Source organism: Colletotrichum gloeosporioides (assembly GCF_011800055.1).
Source record: "Colletotrichum gloeosporioides strain Lc1 chromosome Unknown consensus_36, whole genome shotgun sequence".
Taxonomy (NCBI): Eukaryota; Fungi; Ascomycota; class Sordariomycetes; order Glomerellales; family Glomerellaceae; genus Colletotrichum; species Colletotrichum gloeosporioides.
The window spans coordinates 661,210-680,787 of record NW_025544681.1 but is presented as its reverse complement, the minus strand read 5'-3'; the positions used below and the strand labels follow the sequence as shown (position 1 = coordinate 680,787).

The window sequence follows — 19,578 nt, the reverse complement described above, 5'->3', positions numbered from 1 at the left end:
CTTGTTGTTCCTGTAGCCGAAAGCTTTCGGGCACAGTCACGATGAATCGTATGTTGACATGCCGGGCTGGCGGCACGGATGGTTGGTTTGGACGGACCGGCATCGTGAGTTCTGACCAAGGGCATAGCTTGTTGTTTTCCCAGCCATGCTCAGCTTCGTGAGCTCGCGGCCCTGGAGCTTGGAGGACAAAGTGCTTAGGCTGACATGTTTACGCTGGCATGTTGTCGGCATAGTCCCTCTGATATCATATTCTTGCCTTGCTGTTTGCAAATTCCACTGCGAGGGGCAACTTCATCTGCTCTCATACTAGATGTGGCCTGAATCCTAGATATTCGTAACTTCCACCCTCTTCACTCTTCATCATAGAGCGACAGCCGGCTTGTGTCAACAGCGAGCTGGGCCGTGAAAGCGTACGGCCTGTCGAAACAAGCATCCCACCTTGTCTCCCCAGACGCCCAAAACCTCTCCAAGACGTGCTTCGCCGTCAGGGGCACATGGGTCCCGAGACTACAGCTCAGCTCTGGCAGCTGCTCCGAAACAAAACGCCGCATCGCCGCGTCGCCGTGTGCAGCCTCCACTCCGAGCAGGACCATTGGCCAAATGAGGAACCGCTCCATCTTGGGAGACTGTAGAGCTTCCTCCAGGTGGCTCTTTAGGATCTGGCCATATGTTGCGCAGATTTTCCTAAGCAGTGTCGTTGTTTCGAGAACGCAGAGGCTCTGCAGCGAGAGGACGCAGTACAAAGCCACGGCGGCTTTATAGATTGCCCCCAAGGCCACCCAGTCTGCCATAGACGATGGCGTAAGTTGAGGTTTACATTTAGCCCACTCTTCCGGTGAAAAATCATGAATGCGCTCTAGCATCTCATGTGCCTCCTGAGCGTGACTTTCGGACCCGGACCTCGAAGCTCGTGATCGGAGATGATTGATTCTAATCAGCTCCCCATACAGCGACAGCGGGCACATTTGGAACGGCGACGACGACGTAACGTATTGATCGACGACAAGATCTAGAGCGTCAAGCTGGAGATCCGTCATGGCAAGGTCTGACGCCGGGCATGTTGTGTTCCCAATCACGGCGACGCTGTGCGAAGGGGGACGGGTCAGCATCTTGCACGATGGGGTCTCGGATGGCAAGCGACGTACGACCAGAGGACAAGCAACAGCGGCTCCAGCCTCCTCGACCCAGCCATTGCGCGGAAGCCCCCTCGGAGAGAGATGATTCTGTGGACGCCTTCCATGTGGCAGCGCCAGTTCAGAGAATTGCCGTTCTGGACCTGTGATGACTGCTGGTACCTCCTTTCTTGTGATGGAGGGATGGCGGACTTACGTCGGCAAGCAGAATGGTTAATATGCCTGCAATCACCATGTCGCTCGTCTGCTTATCTTGCGCGTTGAGATGCTCGGTCAACGAGCGAACTGCGAGACCCCAGTAGATGTAAAACCTCTCGGACAAGACCTTTCTGGACTGCACGTCGCTCCGCGTCCGGTTGAGTCGGTGGCTCAACGTCATACAGACCATGCCGAACTGCAAGTACTCTGGTGCCCTCGCCCCCACGCGAAGGTGCCTGTCCGTGAGAGGGTAGATGTGCGGATTTTGCCCAAACTGGTGGATCGGGACTAGGTCTTGGTAGATGCACGAGTTGACTGCGACGAAAGTCAGTCCAGGCTAGTGAGGGAAACCTCTTGAATGAATGGCTCACAATACTCGGCGGCTTGAGGCAAGGCGCAGACGTCGATCTTCATCTCGAACCAAGGCACGTAACTAGTCTTCGCCAGGATCTGACTTCGGCTCGCGACGTCGTTGACCTGGCATCTCTTCTCCCCGTCTGACTGACGCTTACTTTTCCTTCTGCGGCCCCTCGACACGACTCTCCCAGGCGCGAGCCACTCGAGTCTCACAGGCTTGACGTCGCCGTACCCGGGACACTCAACACCGGCGGCCGAGCACCGTCTGCACGCCGGCTCTGTGAAGTCGCACACGAGACACCGGCGACGACACTCCCAGCAGTGGCGTTTGCGTCTGTGACTATCCTCCATCACGGGTGTGTTGATGCACGGCTGAACTCGTTCGAGCGATACTGCCTCAGCATGAACGAGACTTTGCTAGTCACAAAATATCCAGGTTTGGTCTCCAAGCTGACGACAGCTCCTAGTTCTGGGCTCGACCAATCACATTGCCGGGACCGAGCTGAGCCCCTTTCCAAATTGATGTCAGCGACGGACGTTTGCAACTGCATCGTTCATTTTACGAACTCAATGGACTTTGTTTTGCGGGTGGCCCTATTTGCTTCTGCTTCGATTGATAGAGGAGCATATATGTTGAGGTTAGAAACGATGGCAATCTCAAAACAACGAGCTCTGCATTCATCACCGAAAACGGCATTTGAGCCTTACTCGATCACAAGGAATATAAACTTTTTCTCCAAATCACAAATGGCTTCAATCTCGTCCGGCACGCTAGCCTTATTGTCGAAATCTCTGAAATCTAAATGAATTGTATCACGCGACGGGAAGAGCCCGGTAAGCCCCTACTATCTAATTACACTAGGGACTCATCAACGGCAGCAGAAGGAAGCCTTCCAAACTTGACATGTAGCCTCAGACTCCAAAACTTCGTCAAGCGGTGGAAGTCAAGCCCAAATCTTGGTCACTTCCATAAAATCTCCAACACACACACAAACACCAAACATCATATATCAACAACTGCATCACTTCGCTTGAATGGGGGCTGGCAAAAGAGAAGAGCTCTGCTCGCACCGCCCAACCGAGCTCGTCGAACGATCCCTCAACTTCGCACTTTCTCCCCGGACGGTCCTTTTTCTGCGGAAAAAGATACCAAAGGTGAGGATGTTGGCCATCTTGGCCCATAGAGACCTCGCGTCGACATCCTTCTCCCCCACGACCTCGACGCCGTCCCGCGTGAGGTACACATGATGGCCGCGCGGCAAGAACCGCCCGGGATGCCACACGTTCCAGATCAGCGAGTTGACAAGCATCAGGCTCGCCTCGAACACGTAGAAGTAGACCTCGTACCGCAAGATGGGGCTCAGCCCGCGCAGGGTCTCCATGTCGTCGAGGTCGACCTTTGTGCTGCCCGTGTGCTCGACCAGGCGGTACATGCACCGGACGAAGATCAGACACATGCTCGCGTACAGCGTGGACAGCATTGTTTTTAAGTTTCTGGACCGGATCTTGGCCTTGGCGACGCGAAGGTGGAAGAGGGCCGCGAGGCAGATGAAGATGACGATGAGGACGAGCTGGATGCCGAGCGCAGCGAGCGTGAGGTGGCTTCCCAACGCCTGCTTCTCGGGCGTCGAGGAAGGGTTGGAAGAGAGGGCTACACCGAGGGCGTTGAGAAGCTCAACAACGGCCATGAGGCCGCCAAAATTAGTCAGGACTTTGGATGGAGGGAGAGGTGCGCAGTGGGGAACGTAGTAGAAGATGCGGCCGAGGACATGGTAATTTGCGAGTTCGAGGAGGGGTCTGAAAGACAAGGTGTTAAAGAATGCTGCCAAAACAGCTGGAGACCCCGGTTTACTTACGGACAGACGTAAATAAAGACTTGGCTAAAGACAAAGACCATCAGGGGCGTCTTGGTGGTTTCGCTGTACAGGTAGTGGTGCGCTCCGTACTCGCGGAGGGAGTAGCCCGCTGTGAAGAGGACGGCGCAGACGGGGTGTAAACCGATCAACTTGAACGCTTTATAGCAACTAAGAGGCTGCGTCAGATGCGGTTCTCGGGAAATAAGGATGCACTTACTAGCACTGCCAAATGTGAAAGACGGCCGAGATACCGTATAAGGCGATGAAGATGATGGGAGCCCATTTGTTTGGTGCGTACACGTACAGGCTGTATAAGACTAGGGAGCGGCTTAGCAGTAGTACAATAGATGAAAAAAGTCAGTGAACATACCGGGGTCTCCGGCTGCCATGTTCAATCACGTATAGTGTTTTGTCTTCTGGCAAGTCGTCAGGGTAATGAGGAGGTAAACGTGCTTTTGTTGCAGCCGTTTCTGTAAAGACAAACCCAGATTCTGCGTGTGATAAACAGAAGGAAGAGCACTGCTATTATACACAAAACCTAACCAGCCGGGAGACATCATTCTCTCGTACCGCACCGCCATGCTAACCAAAAATGCCCACATCGTCGTCACTTACACAGCAAGACGCCTTACCCAAATAGGAAAACAAAAATGCCAAGAAACGGGATTCCCAGCCCTGTCAGCGCGAACCATTATTCCAAGCTAACCCCAGTAGGAGTCTACAGACGCCAAGGCAAAAGACGGAAGCCTGGTCAGAGCATGTCCATTTTCCATCCAGTCTATCGAGGCTGAGAAGATCTGTTGGGCAGGTTGACGAATCCCCTGCTGTTGCGGATGAATCTACGCAACCCCTCTGCAGCGTTTACTCTGCACCGCCATCCGCGCCCTCGGGCCCGAATGCGCCGTACACTCGCAGACTGGGGGGCGAGTGCTGACGTACTAACAGGCCGGCTTAGTACAGTACTGTTGAGCGAGTGCCTTCACTGATACCGCTAGTTACAGGCACAAGCAAGTGACATTGCTCCAAGGACGATAATGTATTATCAAATGAAGATACTGCTGATCAGTAACTAGGATTGCCCTCAATGAGTCTTCACGATGCACATATCACGCCGATGCAGACACTTCATACGTATTAGAAACATGTGATTCAGGCATTACTATATGGAACAGCCGATCTGAGAATGTAGCGCAATTTCCGCAAACCGCCGCTTAGAATAAAATCTACGTCCTAACCAACCCCAGCGACTGTGCAGGCCTACCTCCGACCCTTGTCAAGCCTCTACAAGGCCTTGACTTAATCCAAAACACGGCCTGCAGTCGCGGCACCGCTCTTGTCACGCGTCTCCGTCTTCTTGAGAGACCTGCCCATCTGGATCTCGCTCAGGAAACCGGACGGGCGACCACCGCCAACTGCCGGGGGGCCAGAGGGGGCATCGCCCGCAGGAGGAGGGGGAGGGGGTGGTGGCGGGGCTCCCATACCTGGCGGAGGCGGGGGAGGAGGAGGGGCGCCCGGTGCGTCCATGGAGGGCATGGGTGGCGGCGGCGGTGCCGACGGGGCCTCGGGGGCCGGGGCCGGAGGTGGAGGAGGAGGAGCAGGAGGAGCGCCAGAACTAGGCACAGGGGGAGGAGGCGGGGGAGACGTTGGGCCGCTACCAATCGCCGGGCTGACGGGGTTGGACGACGGCTTGTCACCGGTGGCCGACAAAGGTCGGGGAGGTCCCATCGTGCCGAAGAGAATAGAAGCCAGTGCCGCAGCGCTACTGCCGCCCGGGCGATCATCGTCATCGGAATCTTCGTCGTCGTCCTTGTCCGTGCCCCAACCGTCGTCGTCGTCGTCAGGACGCTTGCGGGAAAAGGGTCCGGAGGGAGGTGCGGGAGCGGGAGCTGCCGGCGCAGCCTTGCTCTCCTGCGTCATGCGGTGGAAAGGGTTGGTCGACACCTCGGGCTGAGGCGGCGCCGGGGGAGCAGCAGCTGGCGCTGCCTGCTCGCTGGGGCCTGATGTCGACTCAGAAGAGTGAGAGAGCATGCGGAAGTACGGGTTGCGGCTCTCGTTCTCGGTAGGCGGGCTGGTGACCACAGTCGGCACGGAGGGCGGCGACGACTCCTTCTCCAGCTCTTGGCTGCTGATCTGGCTGCCACCCTGAGTAGGGGTCGACGCCTGGGGGGTGATCTGAGACGGCCCATCCTCATCATCAGAAGAGCTGTCATCGTCGTTCAATGCCTCGAGCTGGCGCTGGAGCTCCAGCTCGCGCTTACGAGCAGCTTCGATCTCGGCTCTTTGAGCAGCAAGCTTAGACTCCTTCTCCTTGGCCTCGGCCATCGCAGCCTTCTTCTTGCGCTTCTCCTCTTCCTTCTTAAGCTTGCCGGCCTTGACCTGCTCCTCAAGAGCCTTGAGACGAGCCTCGGTAGCGGAACGCTCCTTCTCGACGTCATTCTCTGCCTCTCTAGCGTTGGCCCTGTACAAAGTCAGTCTTTAATTTTGGATGGTTATTGGTGGAACTTACTCCATTTCCTGGGTGGCACGCTGCTGCTCTTCGTGTTCCCTCGCGAGACGCTCCTCCTCAGCATGCTTAACAGCTTGCTCCTCCTCGGCCCTACGCGCAGCGTCGGCACCGTCGTTCTTGGCGCCCTTTCTAGACGGCGGTGGGGGAGGCTTCTTGCCGCCGGTTGAGGCTGGTGCCGGGGCACCCGTTTCTTCCGCAAGGCGTGCCTGGCGCTCAGCTTCGCGGCGCTCATCCTCCTCCTCGGCCTGGCGCAGCTTAGCAGCACGTTCGGCTCTTTCACGCTCCATTCTCTGGGCAGCCGTCTCACCAGGCTTACTGGGAGCCTTAATGCCCAAAGCGGCAAGTCTCTCAGCCATGCGCTGCTCGGCCTGCTGCTTGATAAAGGCCGCACGCTCTTCGGGGGTCTTGTAGGACGAGTACGAGCCTCCACCGGCGCTCGAGGGAGTCGCAGTACGCGAGGGAGGAGCGGGGCTGTCGTGGCGAGCTGACGGTGCAGGCTCAGCGCGGGCAGCCGCGGCGGGTGATCTAGACGTAGTACGCTTGTCTTGGGCCCGGACACGCGCAGCACGGCTAGATCGCTGGAGATCAAAGATGAAGTCTCTGACCTCGTCCTCGACACCGAGAGCATCATCCCAGCGGCGCTTCTCGTGCTCGTTGGTGGCGGTCGCGTTACCTTCTTTCAGGTTATCTTCAATGCCGCGGGCAAAGTCACGCACAGAGTCCTCAACATCCCTGACCATGCTCTCGTTGTTCTCCTTCTCGGTCTTGATCTTGAAGTTCTCCTCCTCGAGGCGCTTGGGACCCTCGTCGTCGAAGCTGGACTCGACCTTCTTACCAGTCAGGGCGGCCGTGCGCTGCTGCATCATAGCCTTGGCCCTAGCCTTGAGTCTGTCAGACTCCGTGACAGCACCGCCAGGTCCGGTTCCGACGATGGGAGCAGCGCTATTGGGGTGAGCCTTGGCGTCCTTGAGCCTGAAGAGCTCGAGCCTGGCGTCCGCAATCGCCTTCTCCGTCTTGCGTACCGCCGAGGCCAGCTCAGGGACCTTATCTTGGAGAGTCTGGAGCTGGCGCTTGAGCGCACGTCTCTCGGCATCTGAGTCTCCCGAGGCGAGAGCGGCGTCGGGATGCGAGTCGATGTCGTCCTGGACCCGGCGAATACGACGGTACAGCTCTTCGGCCTCGCGGCGGTCGCGCCTGTCAAGCATATCATCTTCCTCCAGACTCTTCTCGTCAGCAAAGTCCATCGCATCAATGAGCACCTCCTTCTCCCGGATCTTCTTTCTGAGCTGGTCGAGACTCAAGTCGTCATAGGCAGACGAAGGGGCTGGGGACTCGGGCCGGGGCGAGTTGTTGCCGACACGACGGCGAGCGGAAGACTTGTAGCCAACCTGGTCGTCGTTGTTCTTGAACACCGTCGCATCCTTGCGGCCGTTGTTGTGGCCGCCGGGCGTGCCTCGGAGCGAGTGGCTCTTCATGTAGCTAACTCCAGTCTTCTGGGGCAGGAGAGCAGCGCCGGACTTGTTGCGGAACTCGGACTCCTGGCTCAACATGGACCTGATAGTGCCGATGGACTCGTTGATATTTCTCGTAGAGGGAGGGACAAGCTCAGGCGGCAGTTGGTTAGGCAGTGGGTAGCCGTTGAGCTTACGGTAGATCAAATGCATAGCGACCGCGAACTCGTCCAGGTTCAAGCGACCCTTGTTGCCATTATCTGCCAGAGTCCAGACGCGCTCGAGGTCCGGCTTCTCCAGACCACTCTGGCCAAAAATCTCAATGGCTTGGTCACCGCCGATGAAGCCCTTGTGGAGACCGTCCCACGCCTTGAAAAGGGCATCGTAACGCTGCTTCTCGTCCTTGGTGATCGCCCAAGGAATAACCGCATTACCCTGCAGACCCTGAGTGGTGTAGTTCCCCGCCTCCCGGCCCGACTGAGGCATCATTCTAGCCTGGAGGAGATCAATGTTTGGTAGACCAGTCGCGGGCGTGTTGACCAGACCCCACTGGCCAGGTCTGCCAGTCGGCTGAGCATTCAGGGGCGCAGCCATCGGTCCTCCGCCAGGAGTCAGGCTGTTGCCATAGCCAGTCGGCATCGGCGGCATTGGTGGACGAGGACCCGTATATCCGGTTGGTTGGGGGTTCATGCCGGGGAAACCAGTCTGCTGGGCCTGCAGCTGCCCAAAGCCAGTCGGTTGAGGCTGCTGTTGCCCAGGGAATCCAGTCATCTGCGCCTGCAACAGCTGGGAGTTGGAGGCCTGAGGCTGGGGCTGATGAATCGTAGGTTCTGTGCTCGATCTGCCCGTGTTCGTGCTTCCGGGAGTGGCGCGACCCGCATCCTCGGCAATGTTGAAACTGATGATGTCCACCATGCTAGAGACTTCGTTCTTGATGTTGTCGGGCAGCGACGAAGGCAACGACTTTCCGGTAAGCTTCAGATTGCACAGGTACATCGCCAGGGCAAACTCAGGGAAGTGCAGTTGTCCGGATCGAGTCGTATCGGCCAGAGTCCTGAGAGGGGGATTCGTCAGTGCTTGCTGGGAGAACACGTGCTGGAGTCCAACTTACCAAATGTGCGAGAGAGAATCGCCGTCCAGTCGGGATCTCAACAACAGGTCTCTCGCCTTGTCTCCGGACATGACGGTCTCTGAGCCATCGCCAACCGCGGACTTGAAGAGCGTCTCGAATTTGGACTGGTCCTGAGCAGTGATGAAAGACAGCCGGATGTTGGGGATCTTGCTGGAGGAAGACTTTGGACGTCTGCCCGCAGGCTTTGGTGTGCCTCCAGTCTGGAAAGACGCGGCCATCTGGCTGAAGCCCGTGGCCTGCGGCTTGATAGGAGCCGGAGACGGCGCCGAAGTCTGTTGCGGCTGTTGCTGCTGAGCCTGGGGAAAGCCGGTCTGCTGAGGCTGTTGCAGTCCCGGGAAGCCCGTCTGCTGAGGTTGCTGCGGCTGTGGGAAGCCCGTCTGTTGAGGCTGCTGCTGCTGGGCACCGGGGAATCCAGTCTGCTGGGGTTGTTGTTGTTGTTGCTGGTGCTGTTGCTGCTGCTGGAACTGAGACTGGAACTGCGGGGGGATCGAGGGCATCGGCGGCGCGCCGGTCTGGAAGCTCTGCTGCGGCTGGGGCTGGCCGAAGCCAGTCTGCTGAGGTTGAAGCCCCTGACCAAAGCCGGTCGGCTGAGGTTGGAGACCTTGGCCGAAGCCCGTGGGCTGAGGCTGCTGCTGCTGTGCCATGCCCGGGTAGCCGGTGTATTGCTGCTGGAGCGGCGCCTGGCCGAAACCCGTGGGCTGAGGAGCAAACGGACTCGGTTGCTGCTGCTGTCCGGGCTGCTGGCCTCCTATGCCGAAGGAGCTTCCATATTGCTGCGCGCCGGGACGCTGGCTGTTGCCGCCCAGGAAAGCGTTCGAGTTCGAATACATGGCGGGCGGTTGGGCCGACGAGGTCGGGCTCGAAGGACTCACTCCTGACGGCGATGAGGAGCAACCGACGCGGACTGGCGATGGATTAGACGGCGACACAAAAGGTTACGATCGGGAGGGACTCCGTCGATGGGGAGTGGTGTGATGAATGCTATTCCGCGTGGTGAATGCGAAGGGGGGACGCTGGTGTGTGGAGAAGTGAGACGTCGTCGCTGTACGTGATGGCAACGCTGATGACGAAGCTCTCGCAAGTGTTCAGCTTGACACGGAGGTTAGGTTTCAGTAGGAAAGTGCGGCCAGCGGCTTGGACGGGGGCCCGTAGAGTGCCAAAGTGGTTGGTTGCCAGTTGGAACCTGGCAGTAGGCCGAGCAAGGATCAGTGGCCCGTCCTGCCCAATGTCCCAATGTGGCTTGGGACAGGTGGTGGGTCTTCTCTTGCAGAACATTACGTGAGGCCGCATGGACTGGGACGGCCAATTGCATCAAGACTTTGCATATGTCTCTAGCGGAGACTCATCTTACCTTTGTTCACCCTTTTTGATTCGCAAACGGCCAAGGATACGCAATTGAGCTCTCATATGCTGGAGCTTGTTCTTATATCATCATATCCAGTACCTTTCCAGTGATGAACAATACAGAAGCATTTCCTAAACTCTGGGTGGGCAGGTTCTTACTCACGCCCACGCCAATGCACAGAGCGACAACCAGGCCAACCTGACCACCAACCACCCGCAGCTGCGCTCCATGCACCTGAGGTGCCACTCGGCCGCCCTGACTGCACGCAATGACGATGTGCGAGCGGCATATCTCCATAAGTCCACAATTCAAGGTGCTGCTCTGGTGGACATTGCCGCATAACTGCAGACCCCGTGACCGAGAGACTGCACACCCAAGCTTGTGTTTGCTCTAAACACATGGCGACTTAACACCATCATACTGCCCCATATTATGTTCATACCGTCGCCGGCTCCCCGCATCTGCGGCATAAGAGTCTGGACACGTCGGCTGCCTGCGGCAGGGAGATGGCGGCAAAGCACAAGAGGCATCGGCATGCTCGTGCCGCCTGCGCTTTACATATTACCAGGGATTCGAGCGATAACGGGCCGTCCGTTGCGGAGTGAAACCTCTCAGCCTCGAGCACAGCGCCAATCTGACACATCCGACCTACACCGAGCATGCCGCCCCCACGGCGCCAGCGCGGGTATTGGTCAACCACGTTCGGCTCCGAGTGGGCCCCGGCTGTCTAGCCGCGGTGCATGCAGCTGTCCGAAGCTGCGTGTTGACGTTGACGTTGAATGACATGATGAGTCTCTGCTCTGTTTGCGAGCAGAATGAATGGTGATATCCCACTTCAACAAACGAGGCACCTTCCCACGTCAATATGCCACACAAAGCCACTCACGAATCACTCAAAGGTCGTGCTGAACACCAATCGCAGGATGCCTCTCACGAATTATGTATTACACAGGAGAGCCCTAACTGTCAATCCAAACACCACCTCGAACAGCATCCTATACACTATTGCCCCCATAACCAAGGGCGTTCTTCTTTCCAAGCGAGCGGACCTTTAAACGCCAAAGCAGTGTTATTCCCAACGCATCCAATACTTCCAGCGAGTCTGGGTATCAATCCCTCGATGATAATGATAATGATAAGGGTGTCTCTTTGAAACGCCATGATGACCATGAGATAGCCCCCAAATGAAAAAAGGGGAAAAAAAAAAAAAGATCGGTTGCCGTCGCTTGATGTCTAAGATGGAGTTTGTGTTCAAAAAATAAAAGTTATGAAGGGGTCCGATCACCATCCCCGTGTTTCGTTTTTTCGTTTCCTTTTCTGCGTTTCTTTCATATTTTTTTTCGTGATTTGATTCGTTTTACTTTCTTGTTCAGTCAAGTCTCGTGGTAGACACGGAAGTCCCCGGCCTCCTGCCGACGTCTTGGGGCTGCGCTTGCGTCGGTTCGTCGAGGTTGAATCCGTGTTGAATCATGTACTTGAGTGTGTCGAGGTCAAAGTCGCCGATGCCTTCCTCCATGATGCGGGGGTCGCTGTGCGTGCTCGGCAGGCTGGAAGACATGGCGTACTCCTTGGCAGGACTCTCGCTGGGAGCCCATTCGGGAGGTGTCGGCAGGGCGGAGGAGCCGCTGGCGTGTTCCGTCGCGGGGCTGTCCATAACCTCCTCGGAGGATACGTGGTGCGGCGCGGCCTTCAGGCTGTAGTCTTCCCACTGCTCCATCGGCGGAGTGCTGGTGCCGAACATCATGCTGCCACGGTATCCCGCCGCCAGCATGCTTCCGCGGAAGCCCGGGGTGTCCATGGGGTTGGGCGCGGGGCGCTTCTTCATGACCTTGGCGGCGAGTCCGCCAAAGATGATGCTGAGATCGTAGGCGATCCACTCCAGCTCGGGGTCCTCTGGCATCTCCCATTGCAGACGAGCCATCTCTACCTCGTATGCCAAGGTGCGATTCCTCTCGAGGATCCTGTCAATCTGCGCCGACTTGGTAGTCCACTCCTCCTTGAGGTTCTGCATCAGGGCGTTGTTGCGGTCCATCTCCATGGCGAAGCTCTCAAAAGTGGCCTTTGAGAGCACCTTGGAAGCGCGGCGATTCTTGACCGCTTGGGGCCCAGTCGGCATGCCGACGTTTTGAACGCTCGACTTGATGGCGCGGTTCAGCTCGGTCTTGGAAAACGGGCAGAACTCCTGGATGGACGTGTTTTGTTCGAGACTTCTCACCATATGAGATAGGTTTGACAAGTTGAAGCTGTTCTCTTGCACGTCGAGCGTGCGCAGGGTCTGGTTCATGTGAATTGCCTCTGCCAAATCTCCAATGTTCATGTTGAGCTTTTGGTTGCGGATTCGGAGGTGGAGCAGCGTCTTGTTGCTGGCGAGACCCGAGAGGGCGCGAGAGAAGCCGAGTCCAAGTTGACCCTCATCTAACTTGGCTGAAAATCCGGACAAGTCGAGGTACTGGATTGATGCGTTGGTGGCGAAGAAGTCCGAGACTGCCTGACAAGTCTCCTCGCTGACTTGTCCAGGGGTCGACGTGCCGACCAAACTCAGCAGTCGGATTGACATGTTGGTCGAGAGCGACTTGATGATCGTGATGTAGTTTTCCTCGTCCCGGAACTCAATCATATCCATGAATAACGACGTAGGTCCAAAGTTGTATGCGATCGCCGATGACAAGTCCTCCATGCCGTTTTCAATGTAGTTGCCGTTGATGGAGCATACAATCTCTCTGCCCTGGCCCATGCTGCGGAAGAGAAGGGCGATTTGGGAACCGGACAGGCCGCAGCCGTTTAGATCGAGCCTACGTAGGTAAGCAGATTCCTGCGAGAGCAGGTAGCCGGCGAGGATGTCCAGGGTGGCGTTATTGAGCTACGAAGTGTGAGCTTCGTCAACGAATTCTTGTGATGCCGGATAAACTTACGTGCATGTTTGAGAGATCCAGCTCCTCCAGACCCCAGCTCATGATCGTTTCCTCGAAGAATATGGGATCTGTGAACTGGCTTAGGCAGTTGCCGGCAACGCTGAGCTTGCGGAGACAGGCGAAGTGCGATAAGCTGCTCTTGACAACCATGTGGTCGACATGGCCAATGTTTCGAGAGGTATTCAGCGCTTCCAGCCTATATCCTTGAGAAGGTAGTGCGTCCCAGATTTCTTCCAGGCTTCTCTCGTCCAGGTTGCATCTGGAAATGTCTAGCTCTCTCAGAATGTCGGGAATGTGCAAGACGTCGACTACACCATGGTCAGCTACGCATAGGCATCGTTCAGACGAGTCGCTTACCAAGATCAGTAACCTCAGCGGCGGTGAGAGGGTTCCCTCCCACCAGAAGAGTGTCACAGTGGCTGCTGCCAGTTCTGAGGAGCAACAGAATCGGACGGACGACCTCAGGCTCCTTCTTGGATCCGGCTCGAGTGCGCGACACACCAACTATGTTCTGTGATGCCAGGACGTTTGTGAGATCAATCTTGCGTATTGATCCAGACGTGAAGGCAACCGCGTGGATTTCCTGGGACAGAAGAGGGGCAGACTTGATGATGTCCTTGTGTACGCCATCGATCACGAGACCTGAGAAAGTTAGCGCGAGAGTCTTCTGGTATGCGCGTGGTGACTCACCATCACGAGAAACGTCTGCTATTGACTCTTCGAATCCTGGGTGATCTGTCAGGCCGCAGAGGGGTGCCAAGTCGACGTCACGGAAGGAAAGTGCCTTGAAATAATCGTTGTACCGGAGGGACTTGAACACGGCCAGCAGTTGGAGCGGGGTGTATCCGCCGTCCTTGGAGGGGAGAAGGCGGAACTCGGGGCAGTGCTCTCGGCGTTCGCACTTCCAGTTCACAGTCCATTCCGGAGGTGGGCAGCGGAACGTGGCACAATAAGCCTCGAGGGTTCTCTTAAGGCCACCGAAATCCTGTCCCGAGGGCAGCAGAAGCTGGGCCGTGAGGCCCCGAATGTCGAAAATGTCCCGTTGCATATGCTGAGGCCAAGCTGGCTTTACTGCGCGGTCTGCCTTCATAAATGTCATGACGATTTCTCTGTACCAGCGACTGGCCAACTCGAGCCGCTTCTCGGCCTCACAGGGTAGGCTGTTGCATGTTAGTTCGTCATAGGTCACATTGGGCAATTGCGAGACCGAGCACATACCGGAATCCAAGAACAAATCGCTCTTCATGATGGCTCATGGTGGCTTTTAAACGGACCAGGGACGTAAGACCAAAGACTACGGTGTTGATCTCAATATCTTGAGGTGCCTTGTAAACTGAAGTCCTCGCTACTCGGACGAAATAGCACTTGTTCTGGCCAAGGAGCAGGTAATGGGATGATCCGTCACGGAACTTCTTGGAAGTCTCAGGGTTGTCGGCTTTGGAACTGAGGAGGGTCGTACGCTGAACCACTGGGAAGATATCCAGAGGCAGCCCGCGGCAGGACGGCTCTTCTTTGGCAACGATCTGGTGGATGGCGGACTGGACATTGGGAGCAACAATCCCTTTGGGCACAACGGTCGAACCCACGGATTCACGGATGGCGCGGCGTATCTCGTTCATCCAGTCTTCGCGCTCTGCAGGCAGGCCAAAAAACAACTTCGTGCATGCCCACGATACCATGGGCGAAGTTTCTGACCACCACACGTCCAGCCCAAAGTGAGGACTCACGCCCTCCTCGTTGAAGATGTTGACAATTTTGCACAGCGGAATCTCAACGCGGCCGTCACCCGATGAACCATCTGTACTCAATGTCGACGACGTCGACGATCGCTTGAGACGCCCCGAGGACGGTGCCAGCTCGTTAAAGTTAGCTCTCGCCGCTTCGGCGCTATTAAACTTGACAAGGTGAGTTTCGGTCAAGACAATGTACTCGGCGCGGGACTTCCATAACCTGGCGTCGGTCTTCAGCGCTCCATGTTTGAGGATTCTAATGACGGGATTAGACGGCGGGTTCGGGCTGAGAAACGTCGGCGTCTCCTCCGACATGTGCGAGCTTGCAGACGAGTCCTTGGACGCTCTGCGGTTCAGGCGATAGAAGATGGACGAGGAGTTTGAGCCGCCGGATCCGTTGTTCTTGTGAAGCACTCGGCGGGTTTGCGCATTAGAGCCGGTGCTGGTGGATTCGGCCATTGAGGCAAGGTCCGTCGAAGATGCGCTGCTGCTGACCTTCCTGAAGGTCTTTGCTAAGAAACTGCGTCGTTTTCCTCCCAGCGACGGCGTCGACACGCTGCGCATTTCCGACTTGCTCGGGCTCTTGGAGTCGCCATGATGTGTCGTCTGAATGGTAGGCAGCACTGACTGTCGGCTGGCGACAGATTCTCTGGTTGACATAGTTAACGTGCAGCAAATCGAATGGGTCCGAGCCCCGTCTATTCCACCGTCGTTGTTGAAAATCTCGGCCTGGCCAGGCCTACGAGGCCGTGAAGGTCGAGTATGGACTTATCGGGCCATGCAACGTCGTCAAGCACGCGGGTCGTCGAGGTCAATTGGCGTATTCGGGCGCTTACACAAATCGACAGCAGACGTGGGGGGCGAGAGAAGCGGTGGTGTCTCTGTCAACGAGACAGCGAATCGAAGGGCGCGGTGGATAAGAGAAGAGAGGTAAATCCAAGATGGAGGACAGTAGAAGAGGTATCAATAAGGGAGGAGGGGACAAGAAGAAGGTACAAAAGGAAGTGTGGATGGCGGAGGAGGGGTGGTAATAAGGGTCTCTCAGATGTCTATCTTGCCTGTCAGGACGTGTGCCTGAGTGGATGGAGGTGAGCAAGGAATAGCCGTTTGGAGAGGGTCGGAGTGCAGTAGAGGTCCGACGAGCTAGCTAGCTTGCTTGGAAGACAAGGGAATATGCGTGAAGGAGGGTAGCAACGGAGGGGCGTCTGGTGTGTAAATTCGGATGATTGGGTGGGTGGGTGCGGACGTCAGTTCTGTCGAGGTAGACCAGAGAATGAGACCGAGACCAAGACCTCGTGGTGCTGCAAGACCGGAGTTGGGAGGAGAGAGAGACACACACGCGCGCGCGGCGAGTCGGGTTAGGTGAGGGTGACAATGAGATCAGATCAGATCAGACAAAAAAGTCCGGAAGGGATTGCGTGTGTACCAAAGGTAGGGGACTACACACTATTGCAGGGCCAGCCAAGAAGGTTAAGGTAAGGTAAAATGTGGTGAGGAAGTGAGATGAGGCAATGTGAGAAGAAAGGCAGAGGCAGACGATGTGAAAGGTAAAAGGCCGGGCAGGTTGGGTTAGGCAGGGTCAGGATAGTTCAGGCTGGTATGGGAATGATCAATGACGGGATCAAGATGGTGTTCGCCGGGCAGAAAGCAGCCAGCAAAAGGGATGACAGGCTACACCCAGCAGCTGTTGTTTTTTCGGGGGTGGAGAGGGAGTGGAGGGCAGCAGTGCAGTGGGCGGCGAAGAGTGAGTGCAGCAGGCAAGGGCAGGGAAGAGCACCTCAGTGTGCAAGGAGCATGGCCTGGCACGGCATGGCAGGGGACAGGGTGGCAGTGGATAGCGGGCATGGGATTGAGAAGGTTACAGGCCAGGCTTGATGCAGCTATGATGTTATCGATGCACATCCTGTTTTTGTCCCGAAAGCAGGTGGCCCAATGAGACCTGCGCGGGGTTCCTGGTGTTGGTGTTGGTGTCGGTGCCGGTGTTGGATGGGACACATGCACTTTCACTTGCACTTACTACATAGTAATACTATGCAGCACTTAGTAGTATTGCACTTAGCCTTGGGCTTGCAGTCGTGGAATTGGACGATGTGTTTACCGCTGTACTATGGTAGGTAATTACTTGGTGCCGCCGCATCGAGTCCGCCCAACGTGCACCATGCAAAGGAGATGCCCGAGGGGGCAGACATGGTCTTTCCCATCTGCTTCTGCGGAATCCCGCTCCCTCGTCTTTCAGATGGACATGGGTATCTGGTTTCCACGGCAGCTGAAGGGACGACGGATATACTGGGGCTCACTCAGCGCTCTGTTTCGTTTGTGCTTTTGTACTAGGTATGCATGTAATGTACGTCAAGTAGATTGTACTGCGGTACGCTTAGTCTTTCGCTACCCGTCTCCCATTCTGTCCATTTCTTTCATATATCGTGATTTCTCTGAACCCGCCGTCCGTCGTACCTACCAGAAGGTGAGAAACACCCGTTGTCGCCCACCATTATGCACGTTTTGCGTGGATCATGGCCGCCAAGGGACACTCGTGGATGTGATGTGGACCACCTGGGTCAATTGTGGCCTCTGATTCTCTGCATATCTTCCATGTCATCGACACTAGACATGGCGCGTCGCCTCACTGTCCGCAGCCTGCGATGCTGGACTTGCGCTAGCATCTTCCATCGCCGTCCCCCAATTCCCACTCCCAGCCAAGCATTTCCACTAGAAAATCCACAAGCATTGCAGCTCCAGCACCAATGCCGCGCCAGCGACGTGGGTTGTTGCTACGCTACAGGTCGACGACATGCAAGACTCAGCTGCGTACGCACTCGTGCTATGGCTATGCCTCGTGTCTACTACTTGTAAACTACCTAGGCCATAGTCTGTCTGTACGGTACTACCCATACCGCGTAGTAATCCTTCCACGGCAGTCGACACAACACAGCACAGCACAGCATTCAGCCTCCAAAAACACCTGCTCAATCACGGCACCGAGTGTCTGTGCAATCCTCGATGCCAGTCCACCGACAGTGGATAATGGCTCGAGGCCGCCGTGGTGTGGATTCCGCCTGATAGCGTCATGCTCGTGTTATCCAAGTACGTGTAAATTCACAAGTCTACCGAGTCTCATCCCATGCTGCTCCCAGTCTTCTCGGCCGTCTTCTGCTTCTTTCTGCTTCGCCGTCCATGCCGCGTATCCTTCTTCCTTCCGCTGGGGTGTTAGTGCCACTGCCAGAATGGATGCCGCGGACAGCTTCCTATCGCTCTGACTGGCTCGGTAGCTCCAACTCCCTGCTGCAGACCACTGCCCGCACTAGCGCCAAGCCCTGCCGTGGTCGCTCTTGGAAGGCCCCTTCATGGTTCACCTTTGATTTTCCCTCTCCATCGCGATCACCGATTGATTTGATAGCGAGGGATCCCCCACCCTGCCTTCATTTTTCTCTCGCTACTTTCATTCTTCTTTCTTCCATGACATTACCGAGTGTTGCTTTTCGCCGAGTTTTGAGCCTCCCGGGCCCCCGTGGAGAAACTAAGAGCCCGGTCTGTCCGAAAATAAGGGTCGTTTCAAGCCACTTTCAATATCTGGCGAAATGGGGGAGGCCCCGGCCAACCTCGACGTCTCCAAGATTGCCTCAATTTTGACGACTATGTACGGACTAATATGTACTGTATGTCCTCCTTTGCATCTGTCCCATTGCTTCCTTCTCTCAGCCGCCGAGAGTCCCGGCTACGGCCTCATCCGCGCCCTGGGTTGAATCTTGGTCTACGGACGCTCGGCGATTTCTCAGTTGGCAACAGCCGCGAGCACCGAGATCTCGTGTCTCTGAATAGACTTTTAATGCCAGGGAGTGAGATGTAAGAAGGCAGACGCTCACAAAATCCCATGCCCTCTTTGCCCGGGCCGCCTGTCAGCCCCGTTTTATACGGATACGAGGAGGGGTCTTGGGGGACCCTTCATTTGTCCACGGCTTGCAGCACGCACCGACCGGCCAATTCTGTGCTCACACAGATGCAAGAGTCTCCAAGAGGTCAAGGGCGCTTTTTCCAGTGCAGTGATATGCCGCATGCCGCCTGCCGCCGTACCGAGAACGAGCACGAGAGACAAGAAGGTCGGCACAACAACCGACGACATACACACGAGACACAAGACACCAGTCAGCCGGAGCTATCGGTGTGGCTGCCAAACGTCAACGTCAAATGTCATCATGCCATGAGACCGGTTCCAACTTGGCTCAGACATGTAAAACCGTGAGCGTGGGAAGGGCAAGAAAAAAAAGGGTACGGTAGCACGTCCCTCTGCGGAACACTGAGGATGCGCACAGCGAACCCCCAATTTCCCAAGTCCAAGGAATGGGATGCCCAGCGGCAACGCGATCGTCTGAACGACCAAGCCTGCAAGAAAAATGTGAAACCAACCCGCACCGGCCAAATTTGGGGGCACGGGGGAGGAGGATAAGGAATTTGGGGGGTTCGCTTCAGTGTGGACTGGGAGGCAACTTGACAAGATTGTGACTTGTCTCTGATCGCCGACAGGACCAGGGATCATTGATGAGAAAAGCCACTGCCGCACAATTATGCGCCACTCGCTCGCCAAATCCTCTCCTTGCAAGGAGCTCTCGCCTTGAGTTGAGAGCGCAATTCCATCCTCCAGCCCGCGTCGCGTCGCTCGCTCGTCCGCCTCAGCCTAGCGCATTTAATCAAAAAAGTGTCCCAGTGTTTCTGGAAATGAGCCGGACTTGTGCGCGTTAGCTGCCCTGGGCGCAGCATGAGTTATCCATCGAATATCCATCCGGCTTAACTTGGTCCCAACTCCTCAGGGTTCTCAGGGTCTCTCTCTAGCTGCAGATCAAGGGGACATAGGAGATAAGAGCAATATGCACGCGCACGAAGACACGACTCGCTCTCGACAATAGTGCGGCATGGGATTCACCGTCTCGTACGAGTTACACCCCGTGTTCTGTTCGCGACAA

The 19,578-nt window shown here is 56.3% G+C and overlaps 4 protein-coding genes across 4 annotated transcripts; all 4 read right to left on the bottom strand.

Moving 5' to 3' along the window:
* Positions 1–350: 350 nt before the first annotated feature.
* Positions 351–2,039, bottom strand: GCG54_00006101 (uncharacterized protein; the record flags this gene model as incomplete). Its single annotated transcript, XM_045406115.1, has 4 exons — positions 351–1,083; positions 1,146–1,276; positions 1,330–1,646; positions 1,703–2,039. 4 exons carry the CDS (start codon positions 2,037–2,039, stop codon positions 351–353), a joined length of 1,518 nt encoding a protein of 505 aa, XP_045265498.1.
* A 671-nt stretch (positions 2,040–2,710) lies between these two features.
* On the bottom strand, positions 2,711–3,933 carry GCG54_00006100 (uncharacterized protein; the record flags this gene model as incomplete). The annotated part of the gene is made up of 3 exons (XM_045406114.1): positions 2,711–3,485; positions 3,545–3,701; positions 3,915–3,933. 3 exons carry the CDS (start codon positions 3,931–3,933, stop codon positions 2,711–2,713), a joined length of 951 nt encoding a protein of 316 aa, XP_045265497.1.
* A 907-nt stretch (positions 3,934–4,840) lies between these two features.
* GCG54_00006099 (Actin cytoskeleton-regulatory complex protein PAN1) lies at positions 4,841–9,463 on the bottom strand (the record flags this gene model as incomplete). The annotated part of the gene is made up of 3 exons (XM_045406113.1): positions 4,841–6,002; positions 6,051–8,555; positions 8,613–9,463. 3 exons carry the CDS (start codon positions 9,461–9,463, stop codon positions 4,841–4,843), a joined length of 4,518 nt encoding a protein of 1,505 aa, XP_045265496.1.
* A 1,884-nt stretch (positions 9,464–11,347) lies between these two features.
* Positions 11,348–15,280, bottom strand: GCG54_00006098 (uncharacterized protein; the record flags this gene model as incomplete). Its single annotated transcript, XM_045406112.1, has 5 exons — positions 11,348–12,838; positions 12,891–13,198; positions 13,248–13,532; positions 13,581–14,050; positions 14,109–15,280. 5 exons carry the CDS (start codon positions 15,278–15,280, stop codon positions 11,348–11,350), a joined length of 3,726 nt encoding a protein of 1,241 aa, XP_045265495.1.
* Positions 15,281–19,578: the final 4,298 nt, after the last annotated feature.